The sequence below is a fragment of the Alnus glutinosa genome, chromosome 10, assembly GCF_958979055.1.
Source record: "Alnus glutinosa chromosome 10, dhAlnGlut1.1, whole genome shotgun sequence".
NCBI lineage: Eukaryota > Viridiplantae > Streptophyta > Magnoliopsida > Fagales > Betulaceae > Alnus > Alnus glutinosa.
In genome coordinates this window covers 28301138-28323440 of record NC_084895.1, presented here as the reverse complement: position 1 = coordinate 28323440, position 22303 = coordinate 28301138, and the positions used below count along the sequence as shown (strand labels likewise).

Genomic DNA, 22303 nt, shown 5'->3' with positions numbered 1-22303 from the left:
TTACTCGTGCAGAAAACTTGCATATCTTTATATGAAGTTTGTCTACTAGCTTAGTCTAGCTGTTTGCCTTTGCTAAACTTGGATACCCTTGTGTTCTAGTAGCATTCTTTTTCACTGCATGTTTATCTGCTCTCCAGACCAAGTACAAGTTGAGGATCATTTCACGGAGATACCTGGTCTCTCACTTCATTTTCTCTGTTGTAGTTTTTTAAAACCTATCCCTTTCTCCTTCCCTTTTTGTTGTTTTTTAACCCAACAATGGAGGATATGTTTTTGCTGGTATCCCAGCTCAATCCAATATGAATAGGACAGATTTGGAGTCATTTAGATGAATTTGGAGCAGCTTTAGGCGCAGGTTTTAAAAAGAAAATGCTTGGTGTATAATATCGTTTACTTATAATTGATTAAATAATTAAGAGTGTTTGGTTGACAAGTTATTTTCTAACAAATTTAGTTTTTTTGCTTAATGATACTGACAAAAGACTGCTACTTTAGTTTGTAAAAATATTGTATTAAAAGGTGTAATATCCCTAACAATACTCCTTTAAAATCCAACAACTTTGGAAGTTAGGACGAATTAAATTATAGTATATTTTACAAGAGATGGTATAGATTTGTGCTTTAGGGCTTCATCTCCCGGGGTGGCATGGGTGGCCCGTGGCCACCCCCAGTGGCCGGGGGGCCACCTCTAAAGGGGTGACTTTCTGCTTCTTTTTTTTTTATTGGAATTTTAATTTTTTTTTTAAAAAAATAAGTATATTTATTTATTTTTTAATAAATTTATATTTTTTATTAAGATGGACACGTGTCATCATTAAAATGGCGACACGTGGCATTTGACGAAATCTGTTAAAAAATTTAACAAAATTTGACGCCTAGAAATCGATTTGTAATTATTGCATAGCACAGGGTCCTTCTATGAACTTTTTAAATCATAGGGAGTGAAAAATAATTATGACATACTACAAGGATCAATTGTGCAATTATCTTTAAAAGAAGAAGAAAAAAAAAAAAAAAAAAAAAAAAACAGAGGCGGCCAAATTACCCGAGCAATATTCATATCCTTCAAGTCCACTGGAGCTACGCCGAGCACTATTTCCTTCCACTTCCGAGCATTTCTTCATCCTTCTATCCTGTTCGGTGGTTTCTTTTGCTGGTTGCAGTGTCCGGAGCTTAGTTCTGCTTTGGTGAAATAACCAAAAACTCTCTCTTTGTCAGGTCTTTTGGTGACTTGAGATCTGCCGAATTCGGGTTTGTTGATGTTTGATGTTTTATTCACTTCTCTTTACGTTACGATTGTTAATTTTGGGTTTAACCGCTAGTTGATTTTGAACGAGAAATCAACACAGCTCTTTGAATTTGTGCTTGTTTCGTTTCTTTTTCTTGATTTTTTTGTTTCTTCAAATATTTGCAGCGGTTCTGGAATCTGCTTCATGAGATTGACACAAGGCACGTCGCCGAAACATGCGGACAACAAGACATTTACCTAATCCAAAGTGTCGTGCTGCCCTTGCTCCGTCCTTGATCTATGGAAGACGGAAATTCTCAGTCTGCCGCTGCCCCCCATCTTGATGACCGTGTCAAGCTCAACGTCGGTGGCAAGCTCTTCGAGACGACCCTATCCACCGTCCGGTCTGGCGGTCCTGATTCACTCCTCGCGGTCCTCGCGGACCGGCCCACCTACGATCTCAACCCGGTGTTCATAGACCGGGACCCTGAGATCTTCTCGGTCCTCCTCTCTCTACTCCGATCGAATCGTCTCCCCTCCACAGCCTGTCGATTCTCCAAGCAAGAACTTGCTGATGAGGCCCTCTACTATGGCATCGAGTCGCGCCTCAAGACGGCGATGTCCCCGCCTTCCTTTTCCGGGATCGACGCTTCCGTCGTCACCACCATTCGCCCCGCCTCCGACGGCCTTCCCTCGGCGTTCATGACAGGCTCCGAAGACGGCTCTGTCTGGATTGCCCATGGTGGTCAAATCTCCAGCTATGACTGGAATCTCATTCCCGGCACGACGATCCGGACTCACTTGAACGACATCACCTCGATCCGCCGAATTTGGCCGGAAGTCGCTGCTGTAGGATCTGATTCCACCGCTGGTCTCCACTTCTACGATATCTCAGGCGGCCGACACGTCGGTTCAACTCACTGGACTGATCCCTCTGATCCACGCATCTATAAAGCCCAAGTCAATGCGATTTCTGACTCACAGAGTTCGGTCTTCGCCTCATTCAATTGTCCACATAGAGAGAATTGCGTCCTAGTTATCGACAAATCCACGCTCCAAATTGCTTCGGAGCTCGGCCGTATGTCCGGCAGCTCGACAAAGAGCATGGTCCCAGGGAAGCTGACGTGGCTTCCGGAGAGGAGTGTACTCGTTGCAAGTGCTGTCACAAGTGGGGCGTTCGGGTGCTCAGGGTACATTAGATTGTGGGACCCGAGATCCGGAGAGGTGGTTTGGGAGACGATCGAGCCAGGTTCAGGGCGGAGCACTAGGTTCGGCGACTCATTTGCTGACGTGGACGTCAACGTGGATGAGTCGACTCTGTTCAAGATATGTTCTAAGTCGGGGGATTTGGCAATGGCAGATGTGCGTAAGTTAGGAGATGATCCATGGGTGTATTTGAAAGACAAGAACCCAAGCATGACTAACAGGAGTGGAGATGGAGGTGGCGATAGTGTAATTCACTGTTACAAGAAGCAAGTGTTTGTGGGGAGAGAGGGAGGCTTAGAGGTGTGGTCCAGAGTGGAAGGAAGAGAAAATGGAGTGGAGGAAGAGAGTGGGGTTTGTGAGGGTTTGTATAGGAGGAATTTTGTGGACAAGGTGGAGGATTCAAAGAGAGGGATTATAAAGAAAATTGAAGGTGGTGGAAATAGGTTGTTTGTTAGTAGAGAAGATGCTGAAGGCATTGAGGTGTGGGAAAGCTCTAATTCTTCTAGTGCAGTTTTAATCACGTCACCATAGGGATTGTTTTGGGTAAGGAGTTAGACCCCGCGGCAAATGTGAATGAATTATTATAGGGTTTACTTGCCCGAACAAGTCGGTTAGCTGTCTAAGAACTGTTTGAGTATATGGGTCCATGGGAGCTCTCTTACATACAAAATTGCTGGGGATTTCTATCCGAAGTTGGATCTTAAAGACTCTGAATTTGAAGCAAGTCACTTTCACTTCATTGGACGCTTTTTCAAGCTGATTGAGCTAATCCTTGTTCTCTACATTCTCAGCTTATTTTGTGATGTAATTGTTTATTTGGGTTTGTATGGTTTATTGTTGGCCCATTTGGAAATCATATTTAGGGAGTGGAAACTGGAAAGTTTCAAAAGCTGGAGATGTGTATAATCAATTCAGAAATCTTACTATTTTTAATTTTTATTTGAGAAATCATTTGGAAAATCAATTCATTGTTGGCCTTTTTACCTTCCCTTTTTGGTGGTTTTTTTTTTTTTTATAACATGACAATGGATCCGTTTAAGCTGGTAACCCTACTCAATCCAACAGTGCAAATTTAATGGTTTTGCTGAATTTTGAACGTCTTTGTCCCTACCCGATTATAAACTCTTGATTTCTGTAATCCTGAACTGAGCTCAACCCTATTATGAATTCATGTTGAATGTAAATTAGCTTCCTAAATATCTAGTAATTCAACATAGGTGCATGCTTAGGATCTATCAACAATGTTCTTAGAACCCGTTTATGTAAGGTTCTTGAAGCTTCAAGATAATGCCGTTCAGCGGGATCCGAAAAAGGAGGGGGCTATATCTTGCTTGAATGGTCTAAGATTGGGCTTCTGAATGGGCTATATCTTGCTTGAATATGGTTTCATTTACAGGTAGGCATAACTTTTGCAGCACGTAAATATGATCTTAATTCTGCAGCACCTTTCCAAACATCAGATATCTTGAATCTCCAATGAGTCCAATCTGTAGTGAAAAATTCAGTTCCCATATGATTTTGATCGTAGCTGGCAGGCTTTAATGTTCCCTTGCAAGAGATGACTGATTACATCTTTAAATTATCTTACTAGTTGTTGATAAGATTGATTATAAACTCGGTAATCATGTGTAAGATGAGAAAAGTTAGCTTAAACTAGTGTAAAGTGGGAGAATTTCTTTTCCTGTGGGTATCCATGCAACCCTTCTCTCTCTCTGACACACACAGTCACACAAATCTAATTTGTACTATGCTACTGCAGTTAGTGAAATATGGCTCTTTTCTACCATGGGCTTAGCCAAGCAGAACTTGCACTATGGCACATGTCCTGGGCATTGCTCTTGCTAAGTTTGTCATCCGGCCCAGATCACCCTGAATCCCTGATGTTGCAGCAACCTTTATAAATGTTGCAATGATGTACCAAGACATTGGAAAGATGAACACAGCTCTGCGTTATCTGCAAGAAGCTTTGAAAAAGAATGAAAGGCTTCTAGGCGAGGAACACATCCAAACTGCTGTATGCTATCATGCTCTAGCCATTGCATTCAATTGTATGGGTGCCTTCAAGCTTTCTCACCAGGTTTGTACCTTAGTAAATTATTTTTTCCTAAAGAGTTATCATTGGGCTACTGTCAATTGTAATTTACCAATTATTGCATCTGGTGTGACAGCATGAGAAGAAAACTTATGATATACTTGTCAAACAACTTGGTGAGGAGGATTCAAGGACACGTGACTCTCAAAACTGTATGAAGACATTTAAGATGCATGAGCTACAGTTAAATTCATGGCGTCTCTGAGTGGTTGGAAGTTGGACGATTTTTATATGTTCTTAAATGGATCTTTTGTTTCTCCTCTCCTCTCCCAACATCTTTTAGGTTTCTGAATTTTGTGAATATTCTTTTGACAGACGAATGCACAAAAGCAAAAAGGCCAAGCTTTTGATGCAGCTTCTGCTCAAAAAGCAATTGATATTTTGAAGGTGCTTTTGAGCTCTCCTTTTTGCTGGTTTTGTTTTGTAAGGACAATTTCTACACAATCATACATGAAAGGGAAGACCATCCTCATATCTCATAACAGTTTCTGCTTGATTGAGAAAATGCTTCCTATACTAATGCTTTTGTCGTTTTTTTGCCTGACCTGTTGCTCATTCTCTATGGTGTATACGACCCCTGTATGTCTATCTGGTGTAATCTCTAATGTCATTAGATTTCTCATTGATTATTTGACATTCCATGACAAGCCCATCCTGACTTAATACATGCATTCCAAGCTGCCGCCGCAAGTGGAGGGTCTGGGAGTTCAGGCGCTTCTGTCAACAAATCCCTTAATGCTGCAATAACTGGTGAGAGTACTCTTCCCCGATCGAGGGAGGGGAGTTGATGAAAGAGCTGCTCGTGCAGCTGCTGAAGTCAGAAAGAAAGCCGTAGCAAGGGGCCTCTTGATTAGTACACACGGTGTTCCAGTACAAGCTTTGCCACCACTCACACAGCTCCTCAACATTATCAATCCTGGTATGACAGGTGGACTCTGGGGAAACCAATGGAGTGAACAGTGAAGCTAATGGCCATCCTTCAAATGGCCCAGTAGATTCCAAAAACGAGCAATTGACGTCAGGGCAAGAAGATCAGACTCCAGTTGGATTGCGCATGGGCTTAACATCACATGCAGGATGCCAAGAAACAGAAAGCAAAAGCCAAAGTTGCTGCTTGATATGTTGCACAGCTGAGATTATGTTTACTGTCAAGAAAGCCCTGTATTTGTTTGTTTTAACCAATAATCAGGCTCATAGAGAGCATGGTGGCAAAGTTCTTGCAAACATATTAATCTATTTTCCAGGCGCCAACGGATGAATGAAAGTGATGTTGAGCAAAAACGTGATGTTCTAGTTTTTTATTAAACCATTTTTTATTTCTTTCTTTGTCTAAAAGCGTTTTTTAAGTATTAAAAGCATTTTTTAAACTTCTTAACGCAATCTCAAACAAGCTCTTAAATGAATTTGGAGTTGCTTTAAGCTCTATTTTCAAAAGGAAAATACTTGGGGTATTATAACTTTTATTACAATCTCCTAGAAGAACATTTCTATCCTACTTTGTTGATGCGGTACTGCCAATCAGCCGTTGAATTTTTTTTTTTTTTAAAAAAAACAACACTTGATCCAAGAATTGACTAGCAATGCCACATCAGCAAAGTGTGGTGTGTAGCAATCCTTAGCCTTGTATTACTGATTGAAGCAGAGTATGTTCGGTAATTCACGAAAGTAGTCAGGTTAGGAGGTTAGGTTTGAGGTTTGCTGCGTCTATCATTTTACCAATTAAGGATTCCATGTCACCATCTAAGGTGGAGGTTCAATGGCCCAAGGAAATCTCAAAAATGGTTATGTACATACTAGGGCATGAGTTCGAATCCCGCAATGGGAATCTCCATGCTTTATTAGTGTAAATCACCTTTGTTCTCATTGATGCCTTGGTAGGGTTAAGTCAGGCTATATCTCGGTCGGACTTGAAGGAACGCATGCGGTTCCCACCGTCTAGGCATCTCCAGTGCGACTCCTAGAGAATATGTGCTTGTATAGTCACGCCCAAGTACAATACTCACAGTTGGTCTTTCCCGCTTACCCTTTTTGCTCAAAAAAAAAAGGGATAAATACCCCATTGGTACCTGAGTTTTACGTGTTTTTAAATTTAGTACCTCAGTTTTTTTTAGTATCATAGGTGGTACCTGAATTAAGGGTAAAAACCCATTTGGTACCTCTGTTAGATTTTCCGTCCAAATTTTAACGCCTCGCCACGTGTCAACCGCTGAGGTTGACACGTGGCACTACATAAAAAAAAATTAAAAATTAAAAATTAAAAAATTTATAAAATGATTAAAAATAATAAAATTTTTAAAAAAAAAATAAAAAAAGAAAAAAGAAGAGGGGTGGCTGAGCCACCCCCTTGGCCACCATGGGGGTGGCCGGCCACCCCCATTTTGGCCAAGGAGGTGGCTGGGCCACCTCCTTGGCCGGTCTGTCCGGTTTGGGGTGGCCGAACCACCCCCTATGGGGTGGTTCGGCCACCCCAAAGTTGAAAAAAAAAAAAAAAAAAAAATTTTTTTGAAGGGTTTTGGCCCTAGGGGGTGGTTCGGCCACCCCCAAGGGCCAACCCTCAATTTTTTTTGAAGGGTTTTGGCCCTAGGGGGTGGTTCGGCCACCCCCATGGGCAAACCCTCAATTTTTTTTTGAAGGGTTTTGGCCCTAGGGGGTGGCCGAACCACCCCCTAGGGCCACGGGGGTGGTTCGGCCACCCCCAGTCCGGCCGGTCTGGGGGTGGCCGAACCACCCCCGTGGCCCTAGGGGGTGGTTCGGCCACCCCCTAGGGCCAAAACCCTTCAAAAATTTTTTTTTTTTTTTTTTTTTTTTTTTCAACTGTGGGGTGGCCGAACCACCCCCTATGGGGTGGTTCGGCCACCCCAGACTGGTCAGACCGGCCAAGGGGGTGGCTGGGCCACCTCCTTGGCCAAAATGGGGGTGGCCGGCCACCCCTATGGTGGCCAAGGGGGTGGCTCAGCCACCCCTCTTCTTTTTTCTTTTTTTAATTTTCTTTTTTAAAATTTTATTATTTTTAATCATTTTTTAAAGATTTTAATTTTTAATTTTTAATTTTTTTTTATGTAATGCCACGTGTCAACCTCAGCGGTTGACACGTGGCGAGGCGTTAAAATTTGGACGGAAAATCTAACAGAGGTACCAAATGGGTTTTTACCCTTAATTCAGGTACCACCTGTGATACTAAACAAAACTGAGGTACTAAATTTAAAAACACGTAAAACTCAGGTACCAATGGGGTATTTATCCCAAAAAAAAAAAAAAAAAAAAAAAGGAAAGAAAGAAAGAAAGAAAAAGAAAGAAGAAAGAAGAAAAAAAGATTGCTATGTTAGTTTGTAAATGACTTGAAACAAAAATTGTAATGCCTAACAGCTCTCTTTTAAAATCCAACAGTTTTAAGAGTTGGGATGAATTAAAGTCTTAGGTTGAGTTAGTATAGTGTGGATTTTAAGGGAGTCATTATCCGGTTATACTCTTGATTTCTGTAATCCTTAATTGAGCTCAACGCTACTATAAATTCATGTTGGATGTAAATTACCTTCCTAGATATCTATCAATTCTAGATCTCAATAATCATTTTCTCCAAATCCTATTTAGGGCTAGTGAGATCTTGACAATCATTTTTAGGACTCTAATTGAATGAAGTAAAATCGAAAAATTAAAACTGGTTCGTTTAATTTTGTTTCAGCTATAAGCCGAGTCCAAACTTTTCATCAACTAGATTCTATGTTCAAATTTAGTTTATTTATTTTTGAAACAGACTTAAGCTTGTTCACGAATTACTCAATTAACTTAATCATTTTTTCATATAAAGTAAAGATCATCATAATTTATACTTTTTCATGAACACATGCTAATTATTGATTAATTAGTGTTAAGGTTTTTTTTTAAATAAGTTACCTAGGATAAGCTAATTGTATTTATGAACTTATAAAAATTAAATTCACCAACCTTACATCGTAATAAATCATATATAATCTGGTCAATTTAAATGATAACTTATTAACATTATTGATAATTTGAAAGAATCCAATCTGTTTTATAGTATATAAACACTCGCAATAAATAAATAATAAAGAAAATTTTCTTTTTACTTAAGATGTTTTCTTTAATCTCTTATACAAGTTTCCATAAACAATAACTCGTTTAATAATCAAACTGAATTTTCCGTTCAAATTTAGTTCATTTATAAACAAACCGACCTTGAGTTGAATTTATACAAGTCGAACTTGCTCATAAACAACGCGATTAATTTAAAGCCTTAACCATCGTGTTGTTAGCTATATCTACTCAAGAACTTGTCCATATTTATTTATCTAATGGCCAATACCAAGCCTTCCCCAGGATTTATCCAGCTACACCTTAATCTCCATGTATTTGACATATCAGTCAAAACCAAGACAGAAGTGGCAGAAACTGACTTTATGATAAATCTCCATACATTAATTTTAAAAGTACAGAAAAATAAAGAATATGTACAATGCTTGTTTGGATACTCTGGATGCAAGTGATCAAATGTTTTATCCTCAAATAATAATAATAACATTGTGATTTGTGAGGAAAAATGTTACATACCCTTACAAGATAAACAAATTGACAAAATAAAGCCAAAATCACTCCTACAAAACTTCCAGAGAGGATGGTCTTTCTACTATTGATGTTTTTCCTTCCTGTTCCTTTGTCCGCAATTGCTACGTATGAAATTGGATAAATTCGCGCACAATAAAAAAAACCGCCTTCTCTAGTCTGCGTTTATCCTGATGCTCCGGCGGCACGCTTATCACATTCCCCTTGCTCTTCTTTGGCAAACTCTTCTATCAATTCACGTTGCCTTTGTGTCAGATTCCTGCACAAATCATTCTCCTAGTCAAGCATTCTACTCTACTTTGACAATCAAAAAGAAAATCTGTGGTTACGTTCCCATATGATGCTTTATACATTTAACTAAAATTGCACAATCTTGGAATACAACCATAAATCTATCTGCTGGTGCGCGAAAATACACTACAAAAAGAATGGTATAGAACAAGAAAACGTACGCTGGAATGCTGACATTGAAGTGCACATATTGATCACCAAATGAGAAAGAGTTCCTCGTCTTGATCCCTGCTCAAAAACAAGATCAGAGGTTAAACATGCCTATCAAATGTATCAATGTACAGTACAAAACATATATAGCTTTGAATAACAAATTTTAAGCTTGAGAAATTTTCAGAATCCAGCAGCATCAAAGCAAAATTAGAGCATATCATTTCCATCTTAGTATGCACAAAATAGTAAGCTAATATAATAAACACACTCAATTAGAAAAATGGTTAAGGGAGGTCAGCGGTCAATGCGTTCATTTAACCAAAGGAAACCTTTTTCACCCAAGTCCTTTCCTTTAACACTGCGATGCAACAACATTTCATCAAATGCAACAACATATAACAATGTCAAGCAAGGCACATAGCCATATCAGTAGAGAAGAATTTAGTCAGAAATGGGTAGAGGGTGTTAATATTTCCTAGTAATGCAACAACATATAAAAATGTGAAGCAAAACGCAAATAGGCATATCAGTCTATGGATCATCAGATTCAAGTGTAACTGGATACATCCCTGACATGTACATATCTAAAAAAGAGAGACCCTCCTTAAGGATAAATCGGACACAGAATTACTAAAACAATCCCAACTTTATGAAAGGACATAATTATATTTACATGTAAATTCAAATAAGTTCATTACCAAATGAATCAAAATTTAGTTGCCTTTAAAAGTCTGATTACTGCCCATGGTATTCATGAGATACACCCAATCCCAATTTATTACCTAGAGGATAAAGATGAAAGTTTAAGACTTTTACAACTCAAGGGACATTTAAAAACATCTTAGATTGTTACAATCCAAATCATGTGTAAAAAAGTACATGGGTCTACTCACTCTCAAAAGACGCCTTAAAAGAGGAGGAGTGTCCATAGTTTATAAAGTGACCAGGTTATGTATCTCTTGGTGATGTGGGACACTTTAATACGCCCCCTCACGTGTGGCAACTTTTTGGCCAAACACGTGTTCAACATCGGGAGGGAAAGGCCCATCATCGTCCAAGGAACCTACTCTGATACCATGTAAAATTACCACTTATTCCAAAAGCTTAAACTGATAGAAAGAGGTAAATTTAATCATTTAATCAATACTTTAACATGGTATCAGAGCCAAAGGTCTTGAGTTCAAACCTTGACTCTATTATTTACCTTTTATTTCAATTAAATATTCCACGTGTTTGGCCTCACCTATTAAAAGGAAGTTTGAGCCCACACGTGAGGGGCAGTGTTAAAATATTGATTAAGTGATTAAATTTACCTCTTCCTATCAGCTTAAGCTTTTGGATAAGTGGTAATTTAACAATATGAACCACATGTAAAATATAAAAAGAGGGGATTCATAACAAGGCCAATATTTTGTGTTTGTGTGTTTCTGGGTAAAATTAACATTTTACTCCAAGGTGGAGAGAGAAATTTTTTATTGGTGAATATATATATATATATATATATATATATATATATATGACGAGGAACCCTTCCAAGGCAGGGTCACTTTGTGTACCCACCCTTGTCAGGTAAACCTTGAACCCGTGTAAAGCGCTCTATCTACACGGATCAGGTAATATTCTGGCTTTGCCGGCGGGCTAGCCTCCAAGGAATTGTTTGCACCCAAGAGAATTTGAACCTTAGACCTCATAGACTACTACAAAGACTAAGGCCCTTACCACAACCTAAAATAGTAAAATCCATCCCACCCCAACCTCATTCACATACCTCGTCTTTGGCCTCATAGTAGCTAAGGGTAGATATGTGTCACATTGCTATCCAGACCAAGATGAACACATATATGCCTAATAAATCGGGGCAAAAGATTATGCAAAAAAACCAATTCTGGATATTATAGATGAAAGATCATACTTATACACCCAAACTGCAAACACTTGGGACAAAAGCTTCAATCAATTCTCTATCCTCACTAAACAAAATAGTTTTACATTACAATTGTGAGAGTTTTTAACACATTACTACACCAGCTTTTACTAATTAAGTCAATTAGCCACCATAACTTTCACGTGAAACAAATTCACCCATGTATCAATTTCCTCCTTCCAATAAAATTTTCAAAAAAAAAAAAATTAATAAAGTGGCATCAAAGTTAACGAAGATTCTGAATATAACATGCACGCAACTGCTATTTACAAATTGCATTCAAGGTCAGGACAAACAAATAAAAATTAACAATTCTATACCTAATAAGTTGCTCAACTATTAAGAATAAAATCATCAAATCTTACATTGAATTGATGATCAACAACAATCTGTACATAATAGTCTTGTGCGACTCAAATGAACTCTAACATGAGTCATAGGTGATCTTTTGTTAAAATTTCCAGGAAATTCATTGAAAGGACCAAATTTACACAAGTCAAGGAGGAAGTTGCTTTAATTGGAACTTGAAGGGGTAAACAAACAAGAAACAAAGTCCAAGGGACTGAAATATAAAAGGATCTAATTAATAAAAATAAAAAATAAATAAAAATTATTTACCACACCCTTTGGCAGACTATAAATGTAAGGGGCAAGAAAAAATAGAATCCTTCATTGCACCCAAAATTGTATAATAAACCAAGACAATGAAATTTAGCAAGTCCAGTTCACTAACCTTTCTTCTTCAGAACTACCTTCTGACCAGGCTGGGTGCCATTGCGGACCTGAATATCAGAAATTATTTTAATCATGATACTCTATAGAGAATTATGACAAGAAAGAAATGTACAATCCAATAGACATTCAGCTAAAAGGCCCTTCCAACCCCATTTAATGACATGGGGGTCAAGTCATGGATTCAAATCTTGTGAGTTGCAGCGATTCCCAATCAAAATAGAAAGAACCTCAACAGAAAAACCAACCATTAGTAATTTTTCCCAGGCAAAAGTAATAAACATATACAATGCATGAAACAAACCTTGAGGACAACATCTCCGGTGAGAGTTGGAACTTGGATGGTTCCCCCCAAAATTGCCTGCCCATGATCAATCCAATAAAACCAAAAAAAAATAAATAACTAGACTACTGAAAAAAGTAACTTCGAAAGAATTTAACATAAAACTGTAATTATCAGAACTGTATCAAACAAGAACTTCAAAAGGGGCTAGGTAACTAGATTTGGTCAACAGGACAGGTTGACACATAACAAAAGTTTTCGATAAACTTACCAATTCTCAAGAGGTTTTTTCCGTAACAGAAGAGTGGTTTCCACAAATGTAACTCAATGATATTTTGTCAATTGATTTTTCTATTACTCTAAAGGTTATACTAAAGCAGTTTTAACACCAGCTGTGATTGAAAAGTATGCTAGGTTGTGATTGAAAACTTTTTTTTTACTAAGTAATCGAAATTTCATTAAAAGCGTAAGGCGCTCCTAGGTAAGGTTGTGATTGAAAACTATACTTGAAATTGTATAAGTACTACGATTGCATTCAGCCGAGCTTTTTTGGGGAAGTGGCATTGGCGCTATGTTCATGGGAGAGAGGTCTTACTAGATTTGAAGTGGGTGGGTGGTGTTCAAATGAGGTCCCTGGAGCATATGGGGTAGGGCTTTGAAAGAATATTAGGAGAGGTTGGAGGGAGCACTCTAGCTATGCTAGATTTGAGGTGGGTGATAACTCAAAATTCGATTATGGCATGATGTATGGTGTGGGGATCAAGCCCTCAAGATAGCTTTTCCAAACTTGCTTAGCATTGCCTGTTTCAAGGATGCTGGAATGGCAGACCATTTTGAGCTTTCTAGTGCCTCTCATTAGTGGAATATTATTTTTCTCACAACGGCTCACAATTGGGAGATGGATCTCTTTACCTCATTCTTCAATTGGTTGTATTCTATTAGAGTGAGACGAGAAAAATATAAGTAAATCTTTGATTAAAGATAAAGATAAAGAGTAATTTCCAATTAGTAAGGTTTCGTTTTGGGTGGTGAAGACAGACTTTGTTGGGTTCCTTCCAGAAGAGGGTTGTTTGATGTTGGATCTTACTACATTGTCTTTGTTCCCCATGATAATACTCCCTTTTAATGTCGTATTTGACGGAATAAAGTTCCTTTGATAGTGACTTTCTTTGCCTGCTCAGCCGCTTCAGGGAAGATTCTCACCTTGGACAATCTAAGGAAACGACATATTATTATGGTTGAGTGGTGTTGCATGTGTAAGAAGAATGTAGAGTCAATGGATCAACTTCACTCTTATGTCCCATCTTTTCTGAAACCATAATCATCTAATAAAGGTTGATTAACCTAAACCCTTCTTCTATAATCACTAGACCAATGACTAACTTTGCGATACCTAACCCCCCAATGTCAACATCTGCAAGTAAGATTTTTTTTTTTTTTTATATATATATATATATATAGGTAACTCATTGCATTGAAAAGGGTATAGAGGCTCAACCCTAGTACACAAAAGTCTATCCTCTGTTATGGCGGCCACAAAGGTGGTAAGAAACAACTTTTTTATATATATATATATATATATATATATATATATATATATATATATATATATATATATATATATATATAGGTAACTCATTGCATTGAAAAGGGTATAGAGGCTCAACCCTAGTACACAAAAGTCTATCCTCTGTTATGGCGGCCACAAAGGTGGTAAGAAACAACATATGGGGCAAATTCTTAGAATTAGTCTACAAGCCTTAACTACAAAATATTTTGTATGAAGTCAACGGAAGTCTTCAGTTTTAGCTTTTGTTAACAAAAGATTTGAATGAAATTACTATACCTTCAAGCTAGGCACAATAATTATTTTATTCATCCACCTCATACAACCTACTGTTCAAGACTTCCACACATTACAGCATATCAATACCTATGAAATGAAACATTAGAGAAAGCATTACCTGACTGATACTCAAGACAGCATCTACATGAATGTCAGAGCCTTCTCTACGGAAAACAGGGTCTTCACGAACCTGCAGAGAAGAATATGATATTTTATAGTTGGAAAAGAAAATGAAACTTTTAGAAAAAAAAAGGCATTCTAACAGTGAACCACAAAAAAGAAACAAAAGAGGACATAATCAATGGAAACGAAAGTTATGCCAGTTACCTTAAGGACAACGTAAAGATCGCCAGGCTGATTTCCATCAGGATCTGCTCCACCGCTTCTGCTCACCTTTATAGTCTCATTGTTATCTACCCCTGCAAATGGCAAAGAACAAGAGAGTCAAGCACCTATAGAAACTAGCATATAAGAAACCTATAAAACCAGATATTATTCATTTTCTTTTCTTTTTTTTCTTAAAGGTTGAGAACCAAAATAGCATCTGCTGCGTGAAGCAAGCCTGACCTGAAATTACTAAATAAGACCTGTAAAACAATCAATTTAATTCCCAAATCCCCATTCTAGTACACACTAACCAACCATATACAAAATTTAAGTCCTGTATTCATGAAATTATGCATTAGATTTGGTATGGAAAAGTTTGTTAAACAAAATTGCTGAAGGAGTTCCTTCATTAAATAGCAAGGATATGAAATAGCTCAACCACTGGATGAACTTTCAGCAATACAACCTCCAGGGCCTGAAAATCTTAAGATTAAAAAAAGAAATACCTGGTACGATATTAAGCTTGACTGACTTTGTTCCTGACACAACTCGTTTTCCCTTGCATGACTTGCAGATGTATTGAGGCTGCAGATAATAGTGGCTAACTGGTATTATAGACTTGAAAGAAAGAAAAAAAATAGATGCAGGATATAGAGAATAGTAAAAAACAACTCAAGGGATTATCTTGAAATTCATATTAATCATTAAGTGAGAATACAGACACAGATATCCAACATACCGGCACATATTCACGTTCTCCATGGCACTGGGGACAAGTAATCTGCACCGTAAATATACCCTGTTGCATAGTTATCTGTATAGGAAGCAAATCCACAAGTTAACAATGGGACAGTAATTTTTATCCCAATAAAAATGATTTAGATTTCTCTCCCCTAGCAAAACTGACCGCGCCTAAACCTTTACAGCGTGAACATTTTTCCGGTTTGACTCCTGCAGCAACGCCACGTCCACCTGCAAAACTCCAGAAACAGAATAAAATATTAGATTGGGAACCTTTCGATCCAAAAACTAAATAACTCCACCAACCAAACAGAGCAAACAACAAATAAAATTCTCGAAATGAGCCACACGCAATAAAATTGCAAAATAGAGTGGTAACATTTCATAAGTAAATTGAATCAGCATACCACAAGGTTGACAGGGCACATCGGTTTGAAATGTCACAGTCTTGGTGGTTCCCTGAACCGCTTCCATGAAGGATAGTTCAAGAGCTACCTATGATGATAAATCAACTATGAAATGCATACCAAAGGACCAGCTGTAAAACATAAAAACAAATGATATGTAAACAAACTGCAAGAAAACCTTGACATCTTCACCACCAAGTCTCCGATTGAAGAAATCTTCAAAAACCTGATCACCATAGTAGCCACAGTATGCGCATGAAAATATCACATCAGATTTCAAAGATGAAATTAACATTCTGAAAAACAGAAAAGCTAAAAAGGCAGACAATTTTTGCAATACACCTTCCCATCCTTAGACCATACTATGGACTTCAGCAACATCGCGATCTCAACACTGGAAACTCCAAACAAAAGTTTGATAACCCCCACAAAATGGAAAATGGATCAATTCTTGAATCAATGACGTAATAGTCACTAGAACCAAGCCCCAAGTAAGAAATTAACAAAAGTGGGTTCCAGTAATGCCCAAAACTTTATACAACCTGGTCTATCTGGGGTAGGTGGGATGCCAAGGGGCAAAGGTACGTTGGATTGGGCTTCTGAAAATTTCTCACTGCGTACAATGATAAACCCTCTGCCTATGACTAATTAAAATAATGTTTCCTTTGCAGTGGATACTTACTTGATGGAAGCTAGCTTCTCTAGCATGTATTGTATGAACACTTCTTAATGTTTAGCAACAAAACAAGTAATGCCAAAATCTTCAGAAAAGCTGGAACTAAAGAAGCAAGTAAAAGAAGCACTGAAGGCTTTTTTTTTTTTTTAAGGAAAAAAAAAATCACTTAAGATAAAGACCACACAAAATCTTAAAAGGAAGCAGGCTAAAGATACACTGAGGTGAAAGAGTTGAATAGGTTGTGTTGTCCGCAGGTGAAAGTGAGTGTACATTTGGCAAGATCAATTAGGGCAAAAAATGAATCAAGAAGGGGTCAGCTTAGCTTGAAAAACAGACTGCACATCCTGAGATGGAAGAAAGAATGCAATTGCAGATCCTAGATGATTTTTTCCAACTTCGTATCTCACATCTGAACCCAATACCAATTATATGTGATAGGGACTCTTGTAAGTCTATTATATTCTTCATCAAACAGATGTGTACAAATTATATATAACAAATTTAACTTCCACAAAATCAATAAAATGATATCTGGCGTTTTCAAGGACGTTGTAACATAACAGTAATACTGGATAGATAACCACTTTTTCCTGAAATCATGTGAAGTTCCTTCTAAAAAATTTGCATCTCAACAGCTTGAACCTGCCAGAGGCTCAAAACTGATTCCAAGCACTCAAAATTCTCAACACTGAAACAAGCCCTTATTGAATAATAGTTACACATTAAAGATGGGGGAAGATTTAATTTTGTAAGCAACATATTGGCAGAACTAAACCAATTGAAAGATACCAAAAAGAAAGTACTTACATTATCACGGAAGAAATCCGAAAATGGACCCTGAAAACCATTGGGAAAACCAGTTTCTCCTTGCTGTACAAATGCCTCATGACCAACCTATAAGATTGTGTGTTCAAACAAAGGTAAATACAGACAGATAGTAGCTTATAGGAGGAACAGTGGCGAATAAGATGAAAAATGGTAAGATAAGCACCAGAAAAATCATTATACATCTGTGCAATGAATCTTCTAAAATGCACAATTACTGAGACACGACTGCAAAGCTAATTGCTTTGTGCACTCAAATAGCAAACAGAATAATCTCCCCCAATTTACAAGCAAATTATGATAAATGGAACTCATTTATATGCGTTGCTGGGTATAGGAGGAACGCATATATGACTCGTAAGAACAAACATGTACATAGGCATTCATGTAATGCATGTCACGCTTAGAGAAGAACACATTCTGATCAGCATCTCAAAGGCATATTAAATAATATCTGATCATCATGAGAGGAATTTGGTATCAGAGGAGGAACTTATAGTACTTATTCATTATGTTTATCTTAATTTATTTTCATAAAAAATTAGCTGAATTAAGATTTTCAAATTGTGACTGAAGCTCACAGTCCAAAATAAGAACAAACAAATAAACAAATGTTATGGAACGAGCTGCCCATCGCAGTGACAAAGCACTGCACTTCTTCCCACAAGGTATTGGGTTGAAGACATGCTATCTGACATTTAAAACTTAAATTCTATACAGTTAAACTGCAAGTTAGTTGGAACAAACCAATTTGGGTCCAGGTTTATATAAAACCACCAGTTTAACAGATTTGACTGGGTTTTACGGCATTGCGTGCTAATCATATTGATCCCACACAAGGGTTCACAGTACAGGCCCCCAATCCAGTCCAAACAATGAACTAAGGAAAAGGGAAACTAAAAGTCAAGGCAAGCTATAACTGATCTTCTGAAGTAATTAGCCTATTACAATTGGCTCATAGCTTCATAAATAAGAATACTTTTTTTTTTATAAGTGCTTCATAAATAAGAATCTAACACCCTAAAATCCTACCCGCCATAGGTCTTGATACAAAATATATGAGAAAGATAATATTTTTTTTTTAAAAAAATCATAATAGACTGATGCTACAGTAACCCCCATTTCAAAAAATATAATGCCCACTCCCTCCTTTCCTTCCAATCTCCCTCTCGCTCTATTAACAGTGAAAGTAAAGGGATGTAAAACCTAAAATACGAGGAAAAAAATACAACAAAAATGAACCGTATCATTCCAGCAAAAAAGGACTTAATGCAGGGTGTTTCAATTGCATCAAAAGTAGAGAAGATGAAGTTCCAAAACTATCTTCCTTTCTTTTTCTTTTTTTTAATAAGTGAAGTTCCAAAACTCTCTAAAACCATCAGTTTCTAAACACTCAAAATTAAATGCTTTCCATCTATAAACTGAACAAAGACAGCAATATTTTTTCCCCATCCAAAAGAACAAAAGTACTATTTTGTACACCACTAACACTTCAAATCAAGGTAGGTTTTTGTCTCAAATGAGCCATCAGATCTGTGTGGCCTGATTGGCTATCCTCCTTAGACTAATATAATATGCTCTAATACAAAGCCCAAAGCTTCAAGCACTAAAACCAAATTGATGCCATAAGCAAACCTCGACCATACCTCATAATCTCTTACACTATGGTTGGTTGTACAACGGAGACGGGAACTGAAAGGAAAAAGGGGGAAAGAATGGAAGAAAACCTTAAGAATTTCTACGAAAAAACCATAGCTCATCTCACGCCTTAAATAGGCCTCCAAAGTATTTATAAACAAAAGTTTCTATCCTTGGGTACTTCTCACAGCCCTCAGAAAAGCGAGGAATGCTTTTTAAGTATTCTTTAATTTGAATCCAAGCTCAGGCCTTTCTCAACACCCTAACCCTTCCCCTTTTTAAAGCTTAAACATAGTGACGTTAAAGACCCTAAACAGACTACCAAAAAAGCTGGTAACTTTAATTCATGTTTACCCCAAGCTTTGTCCCAAAAGTGTGTAACTCAGTTTGCACCATCCATGGGATAACCAGCACCCATCCTACATCAGTTTTAGTATTAAATTTGTTTGTCCTATATTAACCAGTTTTGTATCAGTAATCATAGGAAACCTCAGCTCAAGTGACTAATAGTATCTTGTTAAAGAAAACTTATTTCCTCATACATAATGAGAATTCCATGGATATAAATCAAATTTCACCATGCCTTTAGAAGCATGTTAACAAAACTCCCTATAAGAAAAGAGAAATACACCTATACTAGATGATGCTCATGATTATAAGTTGGTCATTTTTCACACATTCAACACTAGGGAAAAGAATATGAACATGAGTTTAGAAAATTTTAATTCCATGCAAGTTTTTCCACATCGTATTCAGCATTATCTAGAAAACAGAATTTATCTATTTACTTGTAACACCGTTGAACAAAACAGAATTTCAAATACAAGGAGTTTGTGCAGTAACATGCAATTACTAATCTACTTCCACGCTCAAACCCATCATAAATATTATAGCAGAAAAATAATCAGCAAATAACTGTCAGTTAACAAAATGTAAAACCTGATCATATTGTTGTCGCTTATCATCATCTTTCAAAACCTACAACAGTAACAAAAAAAAAAAAAAAGAAAGATAAAAGCTTTAAGCGATAACATGGGTAAATCTTGAGAACATACTTAAAAGATTCTGGAGTCATTAAAATAAAATAGAAAAAACAAAAACCTCGTATGCTGCTTGAACTTCTTGAAACTTTTTTTCGGCCTCAGGATCACTTTTATTTGTATCTGGATGGAGCTTCTTTGCAAGCTGCAGAAAAACAACAAACAAATAATTAAACAGTAAATGGTTACATATTCAAAGCAAAAACAACTCAAAGTTGAGAAACAGAATATTCAATCCTAGCACCCTACACATAGGAGACTAGCAACAAATGAAGTATATCTAGACATATCCAGCAATACATATGATATACATAGGTTTTATTCATTTACATCAATACATATGCACATGCCTTTTCTTCCTCCTGCCTAAGAAATTTCTGTGCTACATCATTTGTTGATTCAGCTTTACAAATAAACAAATTTATGAGCTTCTCTCTATTTTTTTATTTTTTTTTTTGTAAATTAATTAGAATTTTGAAATGTTTCATAATTATAACTAAAAGAACAATGTACACCAAACCTTAAAGGTATGAGAGAAAAAGTGGCCCATACCATCCATACCATCTTTTCTAAACTGCCTGAGCTTCATATATAATTAAAGAAATAATCATGACAATGCGTGATCAAAAAATGACAGACAAGCATCTGCAGTCGATGCTCTACGTATATAATAGGCATATACATATGTTTTTGTTTGTATCCTTTCAGCACCTATGTCTGTGTAAAATGAAAATCTTGAAACAGAGATGACACAAGGACCTACCCCATAATAAGCCTTCTTTATCTCAGATGCACTTGCATTCCTGCTTATGCCAAGTATATCATAATAATCTCTCGCAGCGGCCACTGATAAAAGAAAAAAATCCAGCACAAACACGGTAAACATATTTCGGAGTTTCCTTTCAGCATCCGATATTAAAGTGACAAAAAACAAACACATTTATAAAGCAAGAATGAACACAAAACAAAGTAAGCAAAACAGCATTAAACTCCATCTCTCACATAACATTCCTGAAGATTTTTTCACCCAATAAATAATTCCTTCCATTGAAGAGGACATGATAAAATTTCCAGAAGTCCCAAAACAACATGGAACCATAAAAGGGGAAAAAAATCTTCTTCAGAAAATAACTTCTGATGAATTAATGATTCCAAACGGTAAAGGCGCAAAGGATGCATATCAATACACGAAGATATAAATCTATTTTGCGAGTGTACATTTATTACCAGTTCCATGAATTGATCTGACTCCGCCCCAATTGGCATTCAGAGCTCCCAGTAGCAACCAATTTTTCTGAGCAACTGCTTGTCAGAACACAAAAAACATTATTCCAAATTGAAAAAATTAAATTAAATTATTACATTGGCAAACAATTTAATCCAGTAAGCTTCGTTTGGTTGCTGATTTTTACTGAACCCAATATGTAAACTGCTACCTTGATGTGGGGTTTTCATTAACCAACACACCAAAAAATAACAAATATTTCATTTTACTTCTCTTTATTTCCACAAATTCTCATAGCAACCATACAAAAGAACCCCAACAAACTTGAAAATAAAGAACAAAGAAATTAATATTCACCATTTTTTGAAGCGTAATTTCCAAGAATCCGAGATGGGTTGCAAACCCCAGAATTGAAACTCCTATATCCCGCATTACACACCGTCTCGTATATCTGTAAAACTCGAAAATTTACACGAAAACAACAAAAATTTTCAAACAGCAATCGAAGAATAAGAGAATTAACTGAAAAATAACAAAATTCAGAGCTATTGAAGAAGAAAGAGAAGGCGTACGGAGGTCCTGGATTGGTGGAATAAATTGGAGGCGAGAGAGCGGCGAGCGAGCCAGTAGACGAGCCTCACACCGTTGGAGCGAACCATTTTTGTGTGTGTGAGTAAAAAAGAGGGAGAGAACCAGAAAGATTAGGGCTTTGGGGATTTGGGTTTATCTGATAAACCCTAGGGAACCCCTAATTAGTCACAGATTGGAAGGTTCCAGTGTATTCACATTTCACAGAGGGAGAGTTTTTTTTTTTTTTTTTTTGAAAAAATAATTAGTTTTATGTTTTATATGGAAGCAGAGAAGCCCAATCTTATGGGAGACACTTTTGGCCTTTTGGTGTGAGTACACTGTGTGGGGCTCAAGTCAAGCATATATATATATATATATACCATTAAATAGGCCTCTTTGACCCATTAATGTCAAAACATTCATAAAATTTTGGGGAAAATCATATTTGGTTTTTTTGTTTTTACCTTATTTAAATTTAGTCATTGAGTTTCTAATTTCAAGAATATAGTTTTTAGATT

The 22303-nt window shown here is 37.0% G+C and overlaps 3 protein-coding genes across 3 annotated transcripts; 2 read left to right on the top strand and 1 right to left on the bottom strand.

The window, feature by feature from the left end:
* The first annotated feature begins 1041 nt into the window (after positions 1–1041).
* Positions 1042–3398, top strand: LOC133879881 (protein ENDOPLASMIC RETICULUM-ARRESTED PEN3). The gene is made up of 2 exons (XM_062318685.1): positions 1042–1251; positions 1415–3398. The coding sequence occupies exon 2, from the start codon at positions 1529–1531 to the stop codon at positions 2963–2965; it is 1437 nt and encodes a 478-aa protein (XP_062174669.1). The 5' UTR covers positions 1042–1251; positions 1415–1528; the 3' UTR covers positions 2966–3398.
* A 782-nt stretch (positions 3399–4180) lies between these two features.
* LOC133880480 (clustered mitochondria protein-like) lies at positions 4181–5807 on the top strand. Its single transcript, XM_062319426.1, has 2 exons — positions 4181–4511; positions 4603–5807. Exons 1-2 carry the CDS (start codon positions 4344–4346, stop codon positions 4729–4731), a joined length of 297 nt encoding a protein of 98 aa, XP_062175410.1. The 5' UTR covers positions 4181–4343; the 3' UTR covers positions 4732–5807.
* Positions 5808–8937: 3130 nt separating this feature from the next.
* LOC133880233 (chaperone protein dnaJ GFA2, mitochondrial) lies at positions 8938–22048 on the bottom strand. The gene is made up of 18 exons (XM_062319142.1): positions 21788–22048; positions 21573–21666; positions 21218–21292; positions 20754–20836; positions 20052–20135; positions 19890–19928; positions 17295–17381; positions 15990–16037; positions 15812–15899; positions 15571–15635; positions 15403–15477; positions 15170–15248; positions 14664–14755; positions 14455–14526; positions 12512–12568; positions 12209–12257; positions 9560–9626; positions 8938–9366 (listed from the first exon to the last, which is right to left on the bottom strand). Exons 1-18 carry the CDS (start codon positions 21872–21874, stop codon positions 9273–9275), a joined length of 1335 nt encoding a protein of 444 aa, XP_062175126.1. The 5' UTR covers positions 21875–22048; the 3' UTR covers positions 8938–9272.
* Positions 22049–22303: the final 255 nt, after the last annotated feature.

Excerpts from the sequence above, each read along its gene's own strand:
- LOC133879881 (XM_062318685.1), top strand. The coding sequence starts at position 1,529 with ATGGAAGACGGAAATTCTCAGTCTGCCGCTGCCCCCCATCTTGATGAC.
- LOC133880480 (XM_062319426.1), top strand. The coding sequence starts at position 4,344 with ATGATGTACCAAGACATTGGAAAGATGAACACAGCTCTGCGTTATCTG. Across the intron at positions 4,512-4,602 it reads CCTTCAAGCTTTCTCACCAG|CATGAGAAGAAAACTTATGA; the intron begins GTTTGTACCTTA and ends CTGGTGTGACAG.
- LOC133880233 (XM_062319142.1), bottom strand. The coding sequence starts at position 21,874 with ATGGTTCGCTCCAACGGTGTGAGGCTCGTCTACTGGCTCGCTCGCCGC. Across the intron at positions 16,038-17,294 it reads CGGATTTCTTCCGTGATAAT|GTTTTTGAAGATTTCTTCAA; the intron begins GTAAGTACTTTC and ends TATGGTGATCAG. Across the intron at positions 15,249-15,402 it reads GAGAACGTGAATATGTGCCG|CCTCAATACATCTGCAAGTC; the intron begins GTATGTTGGATA and ends TATTATCTGCAG.